Below are 23,765 nucleotides of genomic sequence, written 5' to 3' on the forward strand. Positions count from 1 at the left end.
CAAATAGTATGCTTCTGTCTGCATTTAGACTCCATAATTCCTTCTCTGCATGTGGATAGCATTTTCTATCATGAACCTTTTGGAGTTGTTTTAGAATCTTGCATTGCTGAGAAGAACCAAATCTGTCAAAGTTAGTCATTGCAGAATGTGACTGTAATTTTATATAATGTTCTCCTTGTTCTGCTCCCCTCACTCAGCATCAGTTCATATAAGGCTTTCCAGATTTTTCCAAAGTCTGCCTTGTCATCATTTCTTATAGGACAATAGTATTTCATTCATATACTACAGTCTGTTCAAGCCATTCTCCAGCTGATGGGCAGCCCCTCAATTTCCAGTTCTTTGCCATCACAAAAAGAGCTACTGTAAATATTTTTGTACATGTGCATTCTTGTCCCATTACTATGATCTCTTTGGGATACAGCCCTGGAAGTGGTATTTCAGGGTCAAAAGGTGTGCACTTTTTTATAACCTTTTGGGCATAGTTCGAAATTGCTCTCCAAAATGGTTGGATCAGTGCCCAACTCCACCAACAATTCATTAGTGTTCCAATTTTCCCTCATCTTCTCCAGCATTTATAATTTTGCTGTTTTGTCATGTTAGCCAATCTGACAGGTGTGCTGTGATACATTTAATTTGCAGTTCTCTAATCAATAGTGATTTGGAGCATTTTTTCATATGACTATAGATAGTTTTAATTTTTTCCTCTGAAAACAGCCTGTTCATATCCTTTGACCGTTTTTCAATTGGAATGACTTGTGTTCTTACAAATTTGACTGCGTTCTCTATGTATTTTAAAAATGAGGCCTCTATCAGAGATACTGGTTGTAAAAGTTCTTTTCCAGTTTTCTGCCTCCCTTCTAATCTTGCATTAGCTTTGTTTGTACAAAAACTTTTCAATTTAACATAATCAAAATGATCAATTTTGCATTTCATATTGTGCTCTCTCTCTTGTCTGGTCATGAATTCTTCCATCCATTCTCCATAAATCTGACAGATAAACTATTCTTTGCTCTTCCAGTTTGCTTATAGTATCAGCCTTTATATCTAAATTGTGTACCCATTTGGACTTTATTTTGGTATACAGTGTAAGATATTGGTCTATACCCAGTTTCTGCCATACTATTTTCCAGTTTTCATCAAATAGTGAGTTGTTATCCCAAAAGCTGGAGTCTTTGGGTTTATCAAACAGTAGATTACTATAGTCATTGACTACTGTATCTTGTATACATACCTAACCTATTCCACTGATTCACCACTCTCTTAGCCAGTACCAAGTAGTTTTGATGATTGCTGCTTTATAATACGGTTTAAGATCTGTTATAGCAAGGCCACCTTCCCTAACATTTCTTTTCATTAATTCTCTTGATATTCTGGATCTTTTATTCTTCCGGATGAATTTTGTTATTATTTTTTCTAGCTTTATAAATTTTTTTGTAGTTTCATTGGTATAACATTAATTAAATTAATTTAGTTAGAATTATCATTTTTATTATGTTATCTTGGCCTACCCACAAACAACTGATGTTTTTCCCATTATTTAGATTTTACTTTATTTGTGTGAAAAGTGTTTTCTAGTTGTGTTCATATAGTTCCTGGGTTTAGACTACCAAATATTTTATAATGTCTACAGCAACTTTAAATGTAATTTCTTTTTCTATCTCTTCCTGTTGGGCTTTATTAGTAAGATATAGAAATGCTGAGGATTTATGTGGGTTTATTTTATAATCTGTAACTTTGCTAAAGTTGTTTATTATTTCAAGTAGTTTTTTATTTGATTCTCTAGGATTCTCTAAGTGTATCATCATATCTGCAAAGAGTAATAGCTTCTTTGCCTTCTAATTCCTTCAAATTCTTTTTTTTCTCTTACTGCTAAAGCTAACGTTTCCAATATGGTATTGAATAACAGTGGGGATGATGAACATCCTTGTTTCACCCTTGATCTCATTGGAAATACTTCTAGCTTATCCCCATTACATGTAATACTTGCTGATGGTTTTTGGTAGATGCTAGTTATTATTTTATTTATTTATCATTTATTCTTATTCTCTGTAGTCTTTTTAATAGGAATGTATTTTGTCAAAAACTTTTATCTTCATCTCTTGAGATAATCATATGGTTTCTGTTAGTTTTGTTGTTGATATGATCAGTTATGCTGATAGTTTTCCTAATATTGAACCATCCCTCCATTCCTGGAGTAAATCCTACCTGGTCATAGTGTATTATTCTTATGATAAGTTGCTGTAATTTTTTTTGCCAATGTTTTATTTAAAAATTTTGCATTTACATTCATTAGGGAAATTAGTCTATAATTTTCTTTTTCTACTTTAACTTTTCCTAGTTTAGGTAGAAGTACCATATTTGTTTCATTAACAGCATTTGGTTAGGACCAAATTTCTCCTATTTTCCAAGTAGTCTACATAGAATTGAAATTAATTTTTCTTTAAATATCTAATAGAATTCACTTTTAAATCCACATCATTTTCAATTCTTGATTAATTTCATTTTCCATCCCTTATCAATAAACTTTGATGGTGTCCAATTATATATTAATATCTGCAGTGTGCATGTCATCCACTTTGTTTCTCCCAATGTGAATGACTAGTAAATTTTTTTTTCAAATCTGAAAGGAAACCCTGTATTATGTAATCAACTTAATGTGACTCATGAACAGAAGTAGCTTGAGAATATCATCATAAAAAAAGATCCCTTTACATTTTGGAATTTGTAGAGGCTAACCTCCATGGCACTGGTTAATTTCTTAATTGAGCATTGTGTCCCTGTTATATGTGTCATATAATCTTAGATAACTTTAAAATATGTTCATGGGAGACCACTTTTGAGGAGAGCATTAAAGCTCTGTTTTATTTTGATTCTTTTATTATCATCATCATCACCACCAAAAAAAAAATGTAAAGTGGAATCTTAAATACTAACTCTTATCTTTCAACTACCTGCCTGATCTTGACCAAGTTACTTAGCCTTTCTAAGCCTTAGGTTCCTTATCTATAAAGTGAATGGGTTAGGGTTAGCATTAAAAAAAAAAAAAATTACACAAGAGAAAATGGTCTGCTTCAATCTACAATCCAGTTCCATAGTTCTTTGGATGTAGAAGGCATTTTGCCTCAGGTGTTCATTGGGGATTTTTTAGGTCCTTGCATTACTGTGAAGGGCTAAGTCTACCACACACTGTCTTTGTTGCTGTGTACAAAGTTTTTCTGGTTCTGCTTCTTTCACTCAGCACCAGTTCATGTAAGTCCTTCCAGGCCTCTCCGAAGTCTTCCTGTTCATCATTTCTTATAGCACAGTAGTATTCCATTACATTCATATATCACAACTTGTTCAGTCATTTATCAATTGATGGGCATCCCCTCGATTTCCAGTTCTTGGCCACCACAAATAGAGCTGATATAAATATTTTTGTACATGTGGGACCCTTTCCCATTTCTATGATCTCTTTGGGATACAGTCCTGGAAGCAATATTGCTTGGTCAAAGGGTATGCACATTTTTGTAGCCTTTGGGCATAGTTCCAAATTGCTCTCCAGAATGGTTGGATCATCTCACTGCTCCACCAACAATGAATTAGTGTTTCAACTCTCCCACATCTCCAACATTTATGATCTTTCTGTTTTGTTATGTTAGTCAATCTGATAGGTGTGATGTGGGACCTCAGAGTTGTTTTAATTTGCATCTCTCTAATCAATAGGGATTTAGAGCATTTTTTCATGTGATTATAGATAGCTTTAATTTCTTCCTCTGAAAACTGCCATTTATCAATTGGGGAATGACTTGTATTCTTGTACATTTGACCCAGTTCTCTATATATTTTAGAAATGAGACCTTTATCACAGACACTAGCTGTAAAAATTCTTTCTCAGTTTTCTCTCTCTCTTATTTGGTCAACAGTTTATTACTTGCTCCCCTGATTTGTTTATAGTATTAGCTTTTATACCTCAATCATGTATCCATTTGAATTTTATTCTTGTGTGTGGTGTCAGACATTGATCTATGCCCAGTTTCTGTCACACTGTTATCCAGTTTTCCCAGCAATTTTTGTCAGATAGTGAATTCTTATACCAGAAGCTGGGGGTCAGTGGGTTTATCAAACAGTAGATTGCTATATTCATTGACTAATGTGTCTTGAGTATCCATCCTATTCCACTGGTCTACCCCTGTATTTCTTAGCCAGTACTGAGTAGTTTCAATGATTGCAGCTTTATAATACAATTTGAATTCTGGTAGGGCTAGGCCACCTTCCCTATCATTTCTTTTCATTAGTTCCCTTGATATTCTTTTTGTTCTTCCAGATGAATTTCGATATTAATTTTTCTGGCTCTAGAAAATAATTATCTGGTAGTTTGATTGGTATGGCAATGAATAGGTAAGTTAATTTTGGTAGAATTGTCATTTTTATTATATTAGCTCAGCCTACCCATGAACAACTGATGTTTTTCCACTTACTTAGATCTGACTTTATTTGTGCAAATAGTGTTTTGTAATTGTGTTTATATTGTCCCTGGGTTTGTTTTGGCAGATACATTCACAGATATTTTATAGTATGTACCCTAGCCTTAAATGGGATTTCTCTTTCTATCTCTTGCTGTTGGGCTTTGTTGATAATATATAGAATTGCAGATTAATTATCTGGGTTTATTTTGTAACCTACAACTTTGCCAAAATTGTTTATTATTTCAAGTAGTTTTTTACTTTATTCTCTGAGATTCTGTAAATATATCATCATATCATCTGCAGAGAGTGATACTTAATTTCTTCTTTGCCTATCCTAATTCCTTCAATTTCTTTTTCTTATTGCTAAAGCTAACATTTCTAGTACCATATTGAATAACAGCGGTGATAATGAACATCCTTGTTTCACCACTGATCTTACTGGAAACGCATCTAGTTTATCCCCATTACATATAATGTTTGCTAATGGTTTTAGGTAGATACTGCTTACTATTTTATGAAAGACTCCATTTGTTTCTGTGCTTTCCAGCATTTTCAGTAGGAATGGGTGTTGTATTTTGTCAAAAGCTTTTTCTACATCCATTGAGATAATCATATGGTTTCCGTTAGCTTTGTGGTTGATGATCAAAAATGCTGATAATTTTCCTAATATTGAACCAGCCCTGCATTCCTGGTATAAATCCTACCTGATCATAACGCATTATTCTCATGACAAGTTGCTATATTCTTTTTGCTAATATCTTATTTAAAATTTTTGCATCTATATTCATTAGAGAAATTGCTCTATAATTTTCTTTCTCTGTTTTGGCTCTTCCTGGTTTAGGTATCAAAACCACATTTGTATCATAAAGAGAATTTTGTAGGACTCCACCAATTTTCCCAAATAGTCTATATAGTATTGGAATTAACAGGTTCTTTAAATGTTTGATAGAATTTGCTTGTAAATCCATCTTTCCCTGGAGATTTTTTCCTCGGTAGTTCATTGATGATTTGTTTAATTTCTTTTTCTGATATGGGATTATTTAAGTATTCAACTTCCTCTTCTATTAATCTAGGCAATTTATATTTTTTTAAAGTATTCATCCATGTCATTTAGATTGTCAAATTTATGGGCATACAGTTGGGGAAAGTAATTTCTAATTATTTTTTTAATTTCCTCCTCATTGGAGGTGAGTTCACCTTTTCATTTTTTATATTGGTAATTTGGTTTTCTTCTTTTTTTTTAATCAAAATTGACCAAAGGTTTATCAGTTTTATTGGTTTTTTCATAAAACCAAACCTTTTATTTATTAGTTCAATAGTTTTCTTAATTTCAGTTTTATTAATCTCTCCTTTGGTTTTCAGTATTTCTAATTTGGTATTTACTTGAGAATTTTCAATTTGTTCTTTTTCTAGCTTTTTCAGCTGCATGCCCAATTCATTGATCTCCTCTTTCTCTATTTTATTCATGTAGATGTTCACTGATATAAAACTTACCCTAAGAACTGCTTTTGCAGTATACCATAAGTTTTAGTAGGTTCTCTCTTCATCGTCATTCTCTTGAATGAAGTTGTTGATTGTTTCTGATTTGTTGTTTAACCCACTCATTCTTTAGGATTAGATTATTTAGTTTTCAATTAATTTTTGATCTCTTTCTGTGGCCTTTTATTACATAATTTTATTGCAGTGTTATCTGAGAAGGGTGCATTGACGATCTTTGCCTTTCTGCACTGGATTGTGAGGTTTTTATGCCCTAGTACATGGTCGATTTTTGTATAAGTGCCATGTACAACTGAGAAAAAGGTATATTCCTTTCTATCCCCACTCATTTTTTGCAGAGATCTATCATGGCTACCTTATCCAGAGTTTTATTCACCTCCTTAACTTCTTTCTTGTTTGTTTTGAGGTTAGATTTATTAAGTTCAGAGAGGGGGAATTTGAAGTCCCCCCACTAGTATAGTTTTGTTGTCTATTTCTTCCTGTAACTCCCTTAACTTCTCCCATAAGAATCTGGATACTATACCACTTGGAACATATATGTTTAGTCTTGATATTGATTTGTTATCTGTGGTACCTTTTAGCAAGATATAATTTCTTTCCTTATTTCTTTTGATTAGATCTATTTCTGCTTTTGCTTTTTCTGAGATTAGGATTGCTACCCCTGCTTTTTTACATCAGCTAAAGCACAATATATTCTGCTCCAACCTTTTACCTTTACCCAGTGTGTATCTCCCTGTTTCAAACGTGTTTCTTGTAAACAACGTGTTGTTGGGTTATGTTATCCGTCTCCATTTATGTAATATTTATCCTATTCACCTTCACAGTTATGATTACTATCTGTGTTTTTCCATCTGTCCTTCCCCCCCTCCCCATTTATGCGTTTAGTTCTCCCTCTTCACAATCGAGTTTTAATTTTTGACCACTGCCTCCCCTTCTTTCATTGCCCCCCTCCCTTTTACTCCCCTTTTCCCTAACTACTTCTTCCCTCCCTTTTAGCCTCCCCTCCCTTTCCTTTCCCCTTTCCCCTCCTGCTGCCTATAGAGCTAGTTAGATTTCTATACTTAGCTGAGTTTATTGTTCCCTCCTTGAACCAAATCAGATGAGAGTAAATTTCAAATGAGGCTCTTCTGCCTCCCCTCTTTCTCTCTACTGTAATATGTTTTTGTGCCTCTTGTGATGTAATTTACCTTTTTCTACCTCCTCCTTTCCACATCTCCCGTTACAATCCCCTCTCAGCCTTAAATCACATTTTTATCATCACATCATTTAATTTAAACCCACTCCCTCTATCTATGTATATTCCTTTTAAATTTCATAAAAAATATACAGTTCTCAGGATTAATAAGTATCATCTTCTCTTAGGGATGTAAACAGTTACCCATATTGAATAATCAGGTTTTTTTCTCCCCTTTTACCTTTTTATGCCTCTCTTTAGACTTGTGTTTGAAGATCGAATTTTTTATTGAGCTCTGGCCTTTTTATCAGAAAGGTCTGGAAATCCCTTATTTCATTGAATGTCCATCTCCTTGCCTGAAATATTATGCTCATTGGCTGGGTAATTGATCCTTGATTGTAGTCCCAACTCTTTTGCCTTATAAACTATCATCTTCCAATTCCTTCAGTCTTTTAACATAGAAGCTACAAAGTCCTGTGTGATCCTGACTGTAGCTCCTCGATATTTGAATGGTTTCTTTCTGGCGGCCTGCATTATTTTCTCCTTCACTTGATAGTTCTTGAATTTGGCAACGATATTCCTTGGTGTTTTTAGTTTGGGATCCCTTTCAGGAGGTGAACGGTGGATTCTTTCAATGACTATTTTGTCCTCTGGTTTTAGGATCTCTAGGCAGTTTTCCTTAATGATTTCTTGGAAGATATTCTGCAGGCTCTTTTTTTTCATCATGACTTTCTAGTAGACCAATAATTCTTAGATTTTTCTCTCCTGGATCTATTTTCCAGGTCAGTTCTTTTTCCAATGAGATATTTTACATTTTCCTCTATTTTTTTCATTCTTTAGATTCTGTGTGACTGACTCTTTTTATGTCATAGAGTCATTAGCTTCTACTTGCCCAATTCTAATTTTTAACAAATTGTTTTCTTCAGTTAATGTTTGCATCTCCTTTTCCACTTTCCCAATTGTTCCTTTTAAGGAGTTATTTTCTCAAGTTAGATTTTTTATTTCCATTTATCCAATTTTCCTTTTTAAGGAGCTGGTCTCTTCAGTGAATCCTTTTTTCATATTTTTAAAATCATTGACCAGTTTTTTCTTCTCCTTCCCTAATTTGGCTTTTAAAATTCTTCTTGAGCTCTTCTAAGAATGCTCTTTGAGCTCGAGACCAGTTCATATTCCCTTCTGAAGTTTCAGATGGGAGTACAGTCTCAAAGCTTCCCTTTTTGGTATTCATATTTTGGTCCTTGCTCCCATAGAAACATTCTATGGTCTTTTCTTTTCTGGTTTGCTTCTTGCTCATGATGATCACCTTTTTCCTGGCTTTTAAAATGGATCTCTGCTTCTGGGACACAGGGGGCTCTGTCCCATAGTTCTTGTGCTTAGGACTTGAGGCTTTGTGTATTGTAGCCTCTGGTTCTTTCAGCTAGAAGCTAAAATGCCGTAGCTTGCCTGGTGCTGAGCTGACTGGTGTGCCAAACCAAAGGCCAGGTGAAGTCTATCTGAGTTTTCAAGGAGTTACCCTGGAGCTAGCAGTATTAAGTGTGGGGGAGGGGTGATCTGGCCACAGGAGGTCAAGTTTCCTGAGCTAGAGCATAGGCAAGCTCAGCAGTTGGTGAACCCTGTCTGTGCTAGTGTCTTTTCGATTCCCCTAGCTGTACTGAGGCACACCTGGGGTCCTGGTGTTGACGATTGCAGGTTCACCCCCCTGGTGCTCAGGATCTCCTGCCAGGCTTCACTGTGGTGGAACTGTCTGGGACAGCTCCGGTCCTGCACTAGTCCCCTTCAGCCACAACAAGAGGGATCTCCCTTTGCAATTTTCCTAGCCTCACAGGCTAAGAGACTGTTTGCCCCTTCGGCTGATCCCACTCTTCCAGGATTTTTCCTGGGGAAATATTCTCTGGGTTTTTCAAGGTCAAAGGTCAACAAGTGGTGGGGCAATAGCATTTACTGATCACTCCACCATCTTGGCTGTGCTCCCAAAATGTGAATTTCTACAAGAGAAAAAGAAGCCACAAAATTTTAGTTTAGGGTTTCTGATTTGCTTAAACCTAACAATAGTAATGTCAGTGTTGGCCCATCATAGAATAAAATGCCTTCCTGAAGCCATTTATTCCTTCTTTAATCACTCCCTCTAAAGATTCCCCTTTCAGTCCTTTCACATGTACATTAAAAAGTGTATCTTTAATTGAAATAAACAGACACTTCCACTTTTCAGGTCTGATCCAGGTTGAATGGTTACCTCTCCATTCAGTTTCAGGTAAACTAAAGGGCACCTCCATTAGTTTACAGAGACGTTATCTCTAATCTTAGTTTCAAGGAACTGGGATTCCTCTCTGAAATTGCTCAAATTTTTCATTATTAAAACTGATTATGTCTTTGATTCAAGTGAAACCAAGGACTTCACACTACAATACAAGATGTTATTGCTCAGTCATTTCCCATTCTTGTCCTACTCTTTGTGACCCCATTTGGGGTTTTCTTTGCCAGAGATGATGGAGTGGTTTACCATTTCCCTTCTTCAGTTCATTTTACAGATGAGGAATCTCAGACAAAGAGATGTATAGTGACTCATACAGCTAGTAGGTGTCTCAAACTAGGTTTTAATTTGAGAAGATCAATCTTCCTGACTCTAGGCCCAGGACCCTATCCGCTGTGCCACCTAGTTGCCCTAGTCAAGGTGTTACTTCTTAATACTTCACAAAATAAAAAGAGGTTTTAGTGGCTATGCCTCTTCATTTTGAGGCTTCTATATATGGCGTATATATGGCGCATATATATATATATATGTATACATACAGTGTGTATGCTCTATCCACATACATACACATATATGATCTGTGTATGTGTGTATGTTTATGTAATTTTGATCACCACTAGTTTTGCACTGTCCTCCCTTCTCCATTTTCTTATCTCCAGGCTCTGTACTCCTCCACAAATTAATTCTTCTGGATATGCAAAACTAGTCTACTTCATGGACTTCAATTCCTCCTTATAGTACATACTGCCATAAATTAATTCCAATAAAACAGATTTCAAAAAGGACAGAAGCCACAAGGATATTCTGATGCTTCAGACTGGAACAATAGATGTAGAAGCAAGAAGAAACTAGAAATGGTGGGAATGTTGAAAACTATTGACTGGTAATTTGATCTTCAGTAATTTTTTTTTCTTTAAGAACTACTTTGTGATGTCAAACCTCAATTTACCTCTTTTCAACTGGTACCCACTGATTGTTTTTAGTTGGAACTAAGCAAAACAAGCCTGATTTGTATTTGAAGAAATAGCCCTCCAAATACCTGAAGACAGTTTTCATCCTGTGGAATCATTATATATTTTTGTCCTGGTCTCTCTTCTCTTTTCCTTCTATATTCTCATTGGGTGATCTCCTTAATGTCCATGGATTAAACATCTCTTCAATACAAATGAATACTATATTTATGTAACTAGTCCTTGAACTCTAATCCTGCATCATGAACTTCCTACTGGACATTAAACATCTCAATGTCTAAAATAGAACTCATTATCTTTCTTCTAAAACTCACCTCTTGCTGCAGCCAGCGTAGTCAGGCAGGTCCAGGGCGGTTATGGGACTCACAGAGTGAGGATGAAAACATAGGCGGGACATGGCAGTCTGAACAAGCTGAGTTTATTCTAGACATACTGAGCCAACAAATTAGGAGGTCGAGGTGCTTAAATAGTAAAAAACCATAGGGGTAGCAATTGAGGCATGAGAACAGAACAAACAGAACGTGATAAGTAGAAAGGGAGACCTTCAAGGCCTCTTTATGGGAATGTTATCCTGTATAACAGGGGCCCTGGGTTTCCTGGAATTTCAACACCCGAATTCAATGACATGTACCTGAGAACAATATATCACTTAACTTCTCAAGTCAGCTATCATTCTCCTTTGGAGGAGGGGAACTCTTGATAAGGGACTCTTTCAAACCCCTCAAAGTTCTCTGCAAGCTCTTTTCTGAACTTCCTTATGACTATGAAGGGCAGCACCAGCCTTCCAATCACCAGGTTAGTTACTTTCAGGCTTTTTTAAGTCCTCACTTTCACTCACCTCACATATCCTCTGAGAGGCCAAATCTTTCTACCTCCCCAACATTTCTTGCATCTGGCCCCTTCTCATTGTTTATGTAGCCAAAACATTCTTTCAGTCTCTTTTGTGGACTCTTACAAAAGCCACCTAACTGGTTTACTTGTTTCAAATTTCTCTCAAGTCAAATCAAGTCAGCAAGAATTTATTAAGTACCTGCTATGTTCCAGATACTATACTAAGAGTTAAGACAAAGGCAAAAACACTACCTGCCTTCAAGGAGCTCACAATCTGTTGGGGGAGAAAACATAAAACAATTATGTATATACAAGATAAATAGGAGGCAGTCTCAGATAGAAGGCACTGGCATTAAGGGAAGCCAAGAAGAACCTTCTTACAAAAGGTGGGATTCTAGTTGAGGCTTGAAAGAAGTCAATAGGTAGAGATAAGAAGAAGAAATTCCAGCCATGAGAGTAGCCAGTGAAAAGACAGAGTAGGAGGATCACCTTGTATGAGGAATTAATTGCAAGGAAATCAGTGTCACTGGATCATAACAGACATGGACAGGAAAAAATGATAAGAAAATTAGGAAGACAAGAGGTCTGTTTATAAAGGGCTTTAAAAGCCTAACCAAAGACTTTTTATTTGATTTGGGCAGTAATAGGAGGCTACGAATGTTTATTGAATGGAGTGTGATTGTGACTTGGACAGTCCTGTGCTTTAGGAGATCATTTTCATAGCTGAATGGACTATGGACTACAATGGGGAGAGACCTGAGGCAGGGAGACCAATCAGAAGGTTATTTCAATAGTCCAGGTCAGAGGTGATGAGGGCTTGCACCAGAGTGGGAATAGGTACAAGAGAGATTATTTATCAACAGGCTTGGCAATAGATTGGACATGGGAGGTAAGAGAATGAGGTGTCAAGGAAGACAACTAGATTGCAAGTATGACTGACTGAGAGGCTCCTGGTTTCCTCAGTAATAAGAAGGAATTAGGAAAAGAGGAGAGCATGGTAGGAGATGAAGAATTCTGTTTGGGAAATACTGAGTTGGAAGATGTCCTTGAGAAGCCTAGTATGCAATTGGAGGTACCAGACTGAAGGTCAGAAGGCAGGTTAGGACTCAGAAAATAGATCTCAGAATCATCTATATAGACATGTTCATTCAACCCATGGGAGTTGATGAGATCACTAAGGGAAATAGCATTGAGGGAGAAGAAAAGAGGAGCCAGGATAGAGCTTTCAGGGTTCATACCCATGTGTTCCAAGCATGACTAGTTGAATATCCAGCCAAGGAAACTTAGAAGAAGCAGTCAAGCAGGAAGGAACAGTATTGTGAAAAGAGAGAAGAGGGTGATCAATAGTGGCAAAAGCTGCAGAGGGATCTAAAAGGATGAGGACTGAGAAAGTGCTATTAGATTTTATAATTAAGAGATCATTGGTAACTTTGTTGACAGCAGTTTCTATTGATTGATGAGATTGATAACTAGACTTTAGAGTGAGTGAAAAGGAAGTGAAGGCATCTATTATATGTCTTTTCCAAGAACTTTTGCCAAGAAAGTGAAAAGATATATATATATCTTGTATATATGTGTGTATATATATACATACTATATACATACATGTATATGTATGTGTGTGTGTGTGTGTATATATATGTATATATATATATATAATTTTTAGGGACGGAGTACATATGTGTTTGTAGACAACCAGCAAGTAGCCAGAGATTAAAGATTAATGATAGAGTAGGGGATGGTAAGCAAAAGTGGGAGTGGTGAGGTCTGTGGCAATCTACTGGAGAGCACTGGAGGGAATAGGATCACTTGTACATGTTAAAGGAGTTTTGCCTTGGCAAAGATTGCCTATGAGACAAGGTTAAAGGAGAAGATACTGAGGAAAGGCCCAATGTGAGATCACGATGAGGGAAGACTTCATGTATTCATATTCTCTACAGCTACTGAAATATCTTTAAGCATAGGTCTGAGCATGTTCCTTCCCTCTATAAAATCAAGTAGCTTCCTATTCCCTCTAGGATAAATAACCCCTCTCCCCTTTTTGCCATTTAAAGCCTGACCTTAACTTACTTTTTCAGTCTCATTACATATTATTATCAACTCTGTACCTCATGGTCCAGCCAAACTCATCTTGCTGTTTCTCGCAGATGAGCCTCCATCTTCTGTCTCTGTACATTTAGAGTCTCCAGATTGTTCCCCCATTTCTAAATTGCGCTCCTTCTTTACTATACTGCTTAGAATCCCTTGTTTCTTCCTAGATACAATTTAACCACCATCTTCTCACATGAAGCCTTCCCAGATCCCCCTCCTACTGTAAATACCTTCCCTCCTCAAACCACTTAAAATATATGCACATTTTACTTATGTGTGTACATGGTTATCTGCACCAATGGAATATAAGCTTCTTAAACTCAGAAAGAGTTTTATTTTTGTCTTTATATCTCCATTGCCTCTAATTCCTTGACTGATATATAGTAAGAACTTAATAAATGCTTGTTGATTCATTCCTGACATTTCTACTTAGTGAATTGCCTCAGGTGGGGCAGTAGAATTGATCTCCTGCAGGCCAATGAAACAATGTCTTTTTAATCAAGATAAGGCTTCATCTATGGCTTCAGGCTTCTGGATGGTAGGGTGGGTAAAGTGCTAGGCCTAAAGTTAGGAAGTTGTTTTCCAGTAGTTTTAATCATGTAAGACTCTTCATGACCCCGTTTGAGGTTTTTCTTGGCAAAGACACTGAAGTGGTTTGCCATTTCCTTCTCCAGCTAATTTTACAGATGAGGAAACTGAGGCAAACAGGGTTAAGTAAAGTGTCAGCTAATAAGTGTCAGACACTTACTAGCTGAGACCCTGAGAAAGGCATTTAACCTTTATCTGCCTCACTGTCTTCAACTGTAAAGTAAGGGTAATAATATTATCTACCTCACAGGGTTGTTGTGAGGATCAAATGAGGTATTTGTAAAGAAGTTAGCACAGTGCCTGGCATGTAATAGATGCTCTATAAATACTCCTCTCCTCTTTCTTTTCTTCTTCTTTCCCACCTTGTTTTGTTCCTTCCTTTCTTCCATACATCACCTACTCCTCCTGCTTTCCTTAGCCTCAGTGCAAATCTCGTCTTCTGCACAAGGCCTATGCCAGTCCTCCTTAGTGCTATTATCTTCCCCATTCAGATCACTAGCCTTCTATTCTACATATATCTCAGATGTGCAACCAATTGCATATTGTCTCTCTCATTCAAATGAGAACTCTTTGAAGGCAGGGGCCATGCTTTTGCCTTTCTTATTAGCACGGTGCCTGGCACATAATAGATGCTCCATAAATAATCCTCCAGGCTTGGCACCTGTCCAGGACATCACAAACATGCCAGACAACAACAAATGCTTTCTACATAAGCCACATTTTTGTGCACTTGAAAAATTTTTACAGCAAAGTGTTTATTATGCATTTTGCCACTATGGTGGTAATGAAATTGGTGGAGGTAGTGAAAATGGTGCCTTTTCATGTGTTTCAAAGTTTGTCATTCTCTTACAGCCAGCCTCTGCTAATTGACCAGACTGTTAGCAGTTGGAATTAATTGTTCCACTAAATTCTCCTTGTCCTTCCACTCAATTGAACAAAAATTTGTGAACTATTATGTGTATAACACTAATCTGACCAAAAAAATGCCAAACTCCCAGAGTTTAACACAAATATTTTTGAATATTTTTTGAATATATTATATTTTTGAATATACCTCTTTTGCCTCTTTTGTTGAGCTTCTTTGCAAATTATGGGCAAATATTTTTCAGTGAAAGAGAATGCCCTCTGACTTTCAAATGTATTTTACTGTCATTTCCTTTATTTTTTTCATTTTCAGATAATTGAGATTAAGTTTCTCTCTGTCTAATAATCTGGTATTTTAAATTAGTTTCTTAGATATGATTTGATTCTTTCACAAATTATAGTTTTAATAGTTTTTTTCAATCCTTATAATAATTTAATGCTTTTGCTGCCCTTATCTTCATTTTTTTCTGTAAACTAGAGAAAAATCCCATTGGATTATGCCAGCGTCATTCTTAGTTGGTATAGAGGGATTACCGTTGAATACTGCCGGGTAATTGTTTCACCTCTCCTGCTGTTGTCAGAGATTGTCACTACTGCCTCTGTCATACTTACCAGTGCCATTCTCACTAGTTCTAGAGTGACAGGGAAGTTATTTAACCCAAATCTCATCATAGAGTAATTAGTTCTGTGTCAGACAAGACATAGGTTTTGGAAAGACTTCTACTGAAAACTGTCTTGGATTTAATTATTCTCAATACTTATGTAACTTATTTGGAACAGAGAAATTATGTACCTGCCAAATTTGTAGATGATACAAACCAGATACTGACAGTCATTTTAGAAATATTAAAATATAGTACATTAGAGTAAAATATTGATAAATAAGACAATGCAATGCAGATGAAATCAAATCAGCTCACAAGAGTACATATAATTTTCTGGAAAAAATTATTTATATGATAAACTGCAGAGCTTACAAAATCAAATGGTATCCTGCTAGATCTTAAACAGTCCCCAATAGGAGTCATTTGTTCACCCATTATTCAAGTTTTCCTTGTCAAAGTTTATATGATGATTTCTTTTCTTAGGAATTGAAGAATTTTAGAATTTTGAAGCTGGCAACCCTCCTAGCGATCTATTCTACCTTCTCCTTCAATGTAGGAATCCCTTCTATAGCACCCCTAAAAATAGTCATCGCATCTTTGTTTTAATATAGTTAATAAGGGAGAGATGCCCAAATTATAAAGCCACTCACTCTCTGGTTGGACAGCTTTAAAACTTTTCTTTTGGTTTAAAATCTTTCTATAAAGAACTTTCATTAACAGAAATTGTGTTTTCAAGTTCTATCATAATTTTCACACTTCTGTAGAAATTTAATGGTATATTTTCTGTTTTTAAAAAGTACTCTGAAATAGAAACAAACACAAAAATAATTTTGCATAATAGTTTAATCAAATAGTATTTATGACAGTTTGGTATTTCCAGTATTATAAACTGATACTTGAAAGAATTTAGAAGAGCCAAAACTATAAGGACTGTTTAATCAAAGACTTTTATTTTCAGATTGTTGTGCCACGCTATGAAAGACCATATAGTACGTGTTGCCAATGAAGCTGAGTTCATTTTGAATCGACAGAGGGCTGAGGACGTGCACAAACATGCAGAATTTGAGGTAAGTTTTTGAGAAGAGAGAGGAATTCAGCTTTTCTGTTTTCAGTCAGTTGTCACCTATGTGTAATCCTAGACAAATAAAAAAGTGGTCTTTTTTATTTTTGAAAAAAAATACTTTGAAGGCATTTTAGGCCACTTTTTTAAAAAAGTGAATAAATGTCAAACACAAAGTACTAGCTTATTTTCTTCTCTGTCTCACTGAAATCCAGGAGAATGTTCACAACTTGAAGAAATCCCTTAATCAGAATGTCTAATGATTCAATATAATAGAGTGTCAAATATTTAAATGGAATTTTACTAACTTTCTTAAGGAAAATGCAAGTAAAATTTTAAATGTAATTTTTTTTAACTAGCCAAATTTTCTAAGTCAGCAGAAAGATGCTAAAGGTAATGGAGTTGTTACGTAAATGAACCAATGGTTTTATTAACCATTCTGCAAATTGTTACTTATCAACCCAGTATTTAGTTTAGTATAGCATTAATTTGGTTTTCATTTTCTTAACTTCTATATTATCTAATAGATTACTTCTAAAACATTGCTATTTTGTCAACTGTTTTTTTAAATCATTAAGTACTAAGAAAGTTTGAAAGATGTCTTTCATCTCTATTCAGTGTAAAAAAAAAAAGATCTGATATTAAAAAATAAAGATGTCATATTCAAATTGCTATAAATTCAGTTTTTACAGGAATAGCCAAAATATTTTTAAATGCTATTTTGTGATTTTTCAGTAATTATTTGCCTCATCCTATATTGCTAATCTAGGACGTGTTCTGTTCTAAATCTTCTAAATTTGTTATTTTTAAATATTTTCTTTAGGCAGTATTGTACTACATTCCCTTTGTAAAACCAAATTCACTACACTGTCATACAAGTATCTAAGATATTTGGGTGCCCTTGTATTGCAATGAATTTGAACTATCATACTGATATATCACACAATATGAAAAAAATATAATAGTGCTATTTTACTAACATGTCGTGGTACACCAACAAGTATGGTTTGGTTGGGAATTGGAGACCATGTTCTCAGTTTTGATGAGTTTCTTATCTAAGTGAAGCAGCTCTCTCAAACTTGCAGTTTGATGTACTAGTTCTTTTGCCCTTTGACTTTGCTTTAAGTATGAAACACAGAGGTATCTGTTGTCATTTTCAGTAGACCCAACCTTTACTTCACTATGTCAGCCAGATATCAGACACTTGTCATATGGGACAGCAACAATTTTATTACTATCCATATAGTAGGTGGTAATATACTATATTGATAAAAAGCAAATTTACAATAAAGTGTATATTGGAGTGAAGTTTCATATTGCCTCCACAATAAATAACATTGGGTCTTTATCAGGATATGATGCAGTAACTTAAGATGACAAGAAAAGATCGAGTTATCTGTTCTTTGAAGAATATGTTTAAGTATACAATCTGTCAGAACTCTAGGCAAAATGAAAATATTCAATTAACTTTCAGCTTCTGTTGGCAAATAAGATTTGGAATATTAACTAAATTCCCTGAAGGAACAGCCTTAAGTCAATCTTTCTTTCCAGTAAGAAAACCAAGATGTTTTATGGGATATAAACATTTTAATTGTATTTGTCATATGAAAACCTCTAAAATGGGATTTAAAGCAAAAAGATAATACTTATGAGGCTTAACACTTAGTTAAACAGTAGAATGTATTAATGTAGGCCCCTAATAATTCCACTGTCACTGAGAAGATTATATAATGGTTGAGAACTTTTTGAAATATTAGTTACAAGTTACAGACTTATAATGAAGACATTCATATCTCATTTAAGAAAAATGAATATAGTACATTGTTATTAGGTTTTGCTCAGTAAATGTAACTTGCTTTTTAAGCTGTTTTATCTTCTTTTCTTAGACTGGAATTGACTTAATAAATGAATACATATTTTACTACTATTAAAAAAACCTATTATTTTATATTGGACTTTGCAGTTCTATAAATCAAGAATTTTTGATGAATTGAAAGTATATTTGTAGGAATTTTTAAAGCTTGTTTTATAAGGTTCAAATAAAGAAGAAAAGCCAGATTTAGTTTGTGATGGTAACTTCATAGTTAACATTCATTTGGTTAGCTTCTGTAATTGTTAAGGAAGAAAAATGAAAATTTAATTTTACTGTCCAATGAGCTGATGAAATATTAACCTCATTACTGAAGGCAGATCATTGTACTAATTGGTGCTTCCCTGTACAAGAAGATAAATTGAAAAATGAATTAACCCTTTATAGATTGCTACAGGGGATACTTTTCAAAAGAAATAAACCAAAATAGTGGTCTATAATAGTAGATGAGCTACATACAGGGAAATGTTAAAATGCTCAACTATCTACAACAAAAAGTTCTTTGTTCCCCCCAGAGAATAATGTTGCTCAATCTTATAAAATGGTAATGTGCAGCAAGTTGCCTAATTTTTTTTCATTATTAATTGTTAAACACTGAGAAAGTACTTGGAAATATTAGAACGTTCAAGTGAGCTTCTCTATAGAAAGTCTTTTTTTTTGGTCTGAAACTGTGATTTCATCCAAGTAGGCTGCTCTCTATTAGGAAACATCTTCAACTAATAAAGATAAGAAACTCTTCTTCAATTGATAGGCTTAAAGTGTTTCCTGAGGCACCAAGAATTTCAGTAACTTGCCCAGAGTCCTACAGCCAGTATGTATCATAGTTGAACAAAGATGGTCCTCACTTGAGGGCAATACTTTTCTCTCCTCTGCCACACTGCCCATCACTATCCTACGTGCTTATTAAATAGCCTGTCAATATACTGTCACTTTGTTATGTATAAATCCAAACTAACCAAAAAGACTGATACACATATTCATTTACTCTTCAATATCCAGAAGGATCCACTGTTCAGCTGTCTCTGTGTAGCTAAGATTTGTCATAGATATGAACAGATATAGCCCACAAGACAACTGAAATGGGTAGGGAAAAAATGGAAGACAGAGGAGAGGTTTCAGTAATGAATAATAATAATATTAGCTATATAAATAATATATATAAATAATAAAAATAGCTAAAATTTAGATAAAATTTTAATGTTTACAGTTCAGTTTTCTCACAACAATCCTGCAAGAGAGGCACAGGTATTTCTTTCATTTTTCATATGAATCTGTGATTTCATTGGTGTAGTGCTGAAGATCACCAAGTTGTCTATCTGTTAGGTTTGGAAAAGCCACATGGCTACTAGGTATCTGAGTCAGGACTTGAACTCAGGTCTTCCTTACTCCAAAATTGGTCCTCCAGACAGTCAAGCATAATTCCTCTTAAATGCAGTTATAGTCCCCATTTTAAGATAGAAACACTGAGATTCTAGGAAGTTCAGTGACATATCCAAGATCCCATAGCTAACAAGTATAAGAGTGAGGGCTCAGGTTGATATTCTTTTGTTCTAAATCCACAGTTCCCAACAATTTTGACTATAATTGTCCCATTGTAACATCAAACTTATGGATGCTCATATAATAGCAGTTGTTCTACCATTCTCTGTTAATTGAAAAAATAATGGCCAAATGCTACTGCAAATTCATTAATATTTTTAAATAAATGTATTTTATTATTCACAAAAATATCTACATATATTAAAAAATAACATTGTTCATGTGCAAAAAATTATTTATTCAGTTGCCACAGTATCCCTAGTCTGTTGTCTTATTGTACCCTGGAGATGTTATAAGTCACTTTATTTGTTGAAGAACAGGTATAAAATCTCATGAAATAGATCTCTTCCTGAAAAAGTATAAGCAACTCTAATTTTATAAATCAAATCATGATCCTCATTGACATAAGAGTCACCATTATGTAGTATAAAGAACATTGTAATAGAAATTGTGTGACCTGGGATGTATCGTTAGGTTAATTTTATTTTGTGTGTACGTGTGTGTATATACATATATAAGTACATATATGGAAAGGCATTTTACTTGAATACTTGGAATTATAGGAATTTGAGTTGGAAGGGACCTTAGAAATCAGCCAATCCCACTCTTATTTTTTAAATGGAGAAGTTGAGTCCCAGAGAGGTAGGGAATAATAGTAATAACTAACATTTACAGAGCACTTTAAAGTTTGTGCCATTCTTTATGTATACAGTCATCATCAGATTCACACAATAACCCTATGAGGTAGGTGTTATAGTTTTTACAGCTGAGGAAACTGAGTTTCAGATTAAGTAACCTTCCCAGGCTCACTCAGCTAGGAGTTGTCAGACATGGGATTAGATTAGAGCAACAGTCCATCCACTATTCTATATTATAGTCATGTTCAGAAGACTTGAGTTGAAAACCAGACTCTTCTGTTTCCTAGCTGGGTGACTTTGGACAATTTTTTGATTTTTAGTTATTTCATTGTAAATTGAGAGAGCTACACAAAATTCTGGAAATGAATGGGTGAAAAAACATTTATTAAGGATTTGCTATGTACCAAGTCCTGTACTGAGCACTTCAAATATATATATGCAAAAGCAAAGGTGATCTCTGCATTCAATAGGAGAAGACAATACATAAAGTAGAGTTGTAGCCACAAAGCAATATTTTAGTTTGAAAAGTTACAAGAGAGCAACAGGAATCAAGATTGAGCCAGCCTATCTTATAGCACTGTCAGTATTGATTTGATTATGGTTCCAACACCTGAAAGGAGAAGGAGGAGGGCCATGGAGTGAACATGTGCAGTGATAAAACAGGTCATGATAGTATGAGTATAATGAAGAGAATTTAATGAAGCGTAACTGGAGCCAGAGTGGGCTAATATTATGGGCCACATGAAGCATTACCGTATTAGGACACTGAGTAGGAGTTCCTGTTATTGAAAGGGTAAGTGCTGTAAAGCATGATCCTTGGTCCAAACAACCAGATCACCACTAGCCGGTAAGAAAATGTTAAGGGTGAAGTGAAGCACAAATAGAAGCTAGCCTGGCCTGAGATAGCTTTGAGATACTCACTAATCAGAATGAGGGCTCTAGAGTAGAAATTTGGAGATGAAAGGGTTAAGTCTTCCAAAGCCTGGTTCCAAAGCATAGAGATTGATGAGAATGCCAGAAGTGAAAAGATTGCGAGATCCTATAATTGTGTAATCTGAGCAAAAAAAAAGAAAAAACCCAATCCATGAAAAAAATCTGGATTAACCACTGAATTTTTGTATGGAATTACTTATTTCCTCCTTTTATTTAAGGTTGATCTAGAATTCTGTTTTATAAAAGTAGAAAAATTAATCATTGTAAATTGTGTTTTTTTATAGTCACAGTGTGCCCAATATGCTGCTGACCGAAGAGAAGAAGAAAAGATGTGTGACCACCTTATCAGTGCAGCTAAGCATCGAGATCATGTCACAGCCAACCAGCTGAAGCAAAAAATTCTTAATATTCTCACAAACAAACATGGGGCTTGGGGAGCTGTATCTCATAGGTAAGTTTCTAGTGTGAGTCTTTAGAAAAGCAGAATATGACAGAGCTAATAATACTTATTGGAAAACAGTTTTTTGCCAGTTTTATTTATTATTTTATATTATATATTTATATTATATTTTTATTTATTGCCATTGTTGATTTTCCCCTTAGAAATTGTTTGATAATTCCAGTTTAACAAGGCTTCCTTATTCAAGTTTCTCAGAGGCTCAAATGCAAGTATTTTACCTTTTTCTTTCAAATCATCCTTCAAAATATGTGGATGACTTAAAAAAACTGTCACTTCTCTCAGAATTATTTATTATTTTTCTTATTTAATTTGTATCACTTTGTAATGTTTCACTACATATTTTAAGATAGTTCCATTTTATAAAAACAGTGGTTTTTTCCCTTGATTTTAGACTAGTAATCTTTTTTCAGTCTAACTTTTGCAGGAAGACATTTTAATTTTTCATGGAAAGGTTTCCGTCTCACACAATGCATTCTTCTATAGTATTTATAATCCTCAAATTAAAAAAAAAAATCCTCAAGAAAAAATGGGTTGCTTATTCATTGTAAAGATTTTCTAGAGGGAAGTGTCACAAAGAAGCAGGATGGCTTCCTCACTCTTGTGCGGCACAGACATAAATCTGAAATCATAACTACCTGGCTTCAAATCCTAACTCCGGTACTTCTTGTTTTATTAAGACATCCAAATCATTTAACCTTTCTAACTCCAAAACAAAGATTATTTATTAAACAAGCCTATATTTATGTGCCCTTGGGAACTGTGGTATAAGTGGATAGAAAGTTAGTTCCCACTTCTGATACTTCCTAGCTGAGTGGCCATGGGCAATTTATCCATCTGTTAGTGGACACAAAAATGTCTGTATTACCTACCTCAGAGTTATTGTGAGACCTGGATGAGATGTTTATAAAATGCTTTACAAACCTTAAAGTGCTCTATGGTTTGCTCAGTAGTCATTTATGGATCCATCACCTCAAGAAATAAGTTGCTATTTTGACTGTATTTTCTACTTTATAGTTCTCTTCCATGACACATCTCAGCTTGGCAAAGTTCTGTGTGTTAACTGTTACTACCTCTGGAACCCTGGGCAAGCTACTCAACTTCTCCTTATGTCAAGCACCTCCCTAAGTCCTAGATGGGTCATGAACTGAGTTGGGGGATGAAGTGCCCACACTAGAAATTTCTTACACTGACTTAAATTGCAAGTTTCTATTCTTTTAATAGTGTTTTCTTGATCTGTGCGTTATAGACTAGCAGGAAATTGAACAGGCTAGTCTTCAATATAATTAATACAGAATTGATTGACTCCCTTATGAATTTGAGGATCAGGAAGAAGGAATAGATGTGACATGCAGGTGATCAGAGTAGTCTTGACCTGTACTGGAATTTTGGATAACTCTAGCTGAGGGTTGGCTTTTTGGTTTTTGGTTTTGGTTTTAGTTTGTCCACTTATTTGACGCTGAGTACGGTGGATAGAGCCGTGAAATATACCATAACTTTTTCCCCAGTTGATGGGCATCCCCCTCAATTTCTGATTCCTAGTTACCTCAGAAAGAGTTACTATTAATACTTTGTACAAATAGGTCTTTTTCCTTTTTTTTTTTTTTTTAAATCCCTGTGGGATACAAACCTAGCAGTAGTGTTGCTGGATCAAAGAATATGCAGTTTTATTGCCTTTTGGACATCATTCCAAATTGCTCTCCAGAATGCTTGGATTGGTTGGCAGCTCCACCAATAGTGCATTAGTGTCTCAGTTTTCCCACATCACCTCCAACATTTATTATTTTCCTTTTTTGTTATAGTAGCCAATCTGAAAGGTGTGAGATGGTACCTCAGAATTGTTTTAATTTGCATTGCTCTAATCAGTAGTGACTTGGAGCATTTTTTATATGACTATAGATAGCTTTGATTTCTTCATTTGAAAACTGCCTGTTCGTATCTTTTGACC

The 23,765-nt window shown here is 35.0% G+C and overlaps 1 protein-coding gene across 6 annotated transcripts in view; it reads left to right on the forward strand.

Moving 5' to 3' along the window:
- NBEA (neurobeachin) overlaps positions 1-23,765 on the forward strand; it is a 783,989-nt gene that overhangs the window by 418,248 nt on the left and 341,976 nt on the right. For all 6 annotated transcript variants that reach the window (XM_072611897.1, XM_072611896.1, XM_072611899.1 and 3 more), the window contains 2 exons: positions 16,279-16,387; positions 21,645-21,811. In XM_072611897.1, the coding sequence (XP_072467998.1) occupies positions 16,279-16,387; positions 21,645-21,811 (276 nt within the window). The remainder of the gene's footprint in view (positions 1-16,278; positions 16,388-21,644; positions 21,812-23,765) is intronic.

Source organism: Notamacropus eugenii, chromosome 5 (assembly GCF_028372415.1).
Source record: "Notamacropus eugenii isolate mMacEug1 chromosome 5, mMacEug1.pri_v2, whole genome shotgun sequence".
NCBI lineage: Eukaryota > Metazoa > Chordata > Mammalia > Diprotodontia > Macropodidae > Notamacropus > Notamacropus eugenii.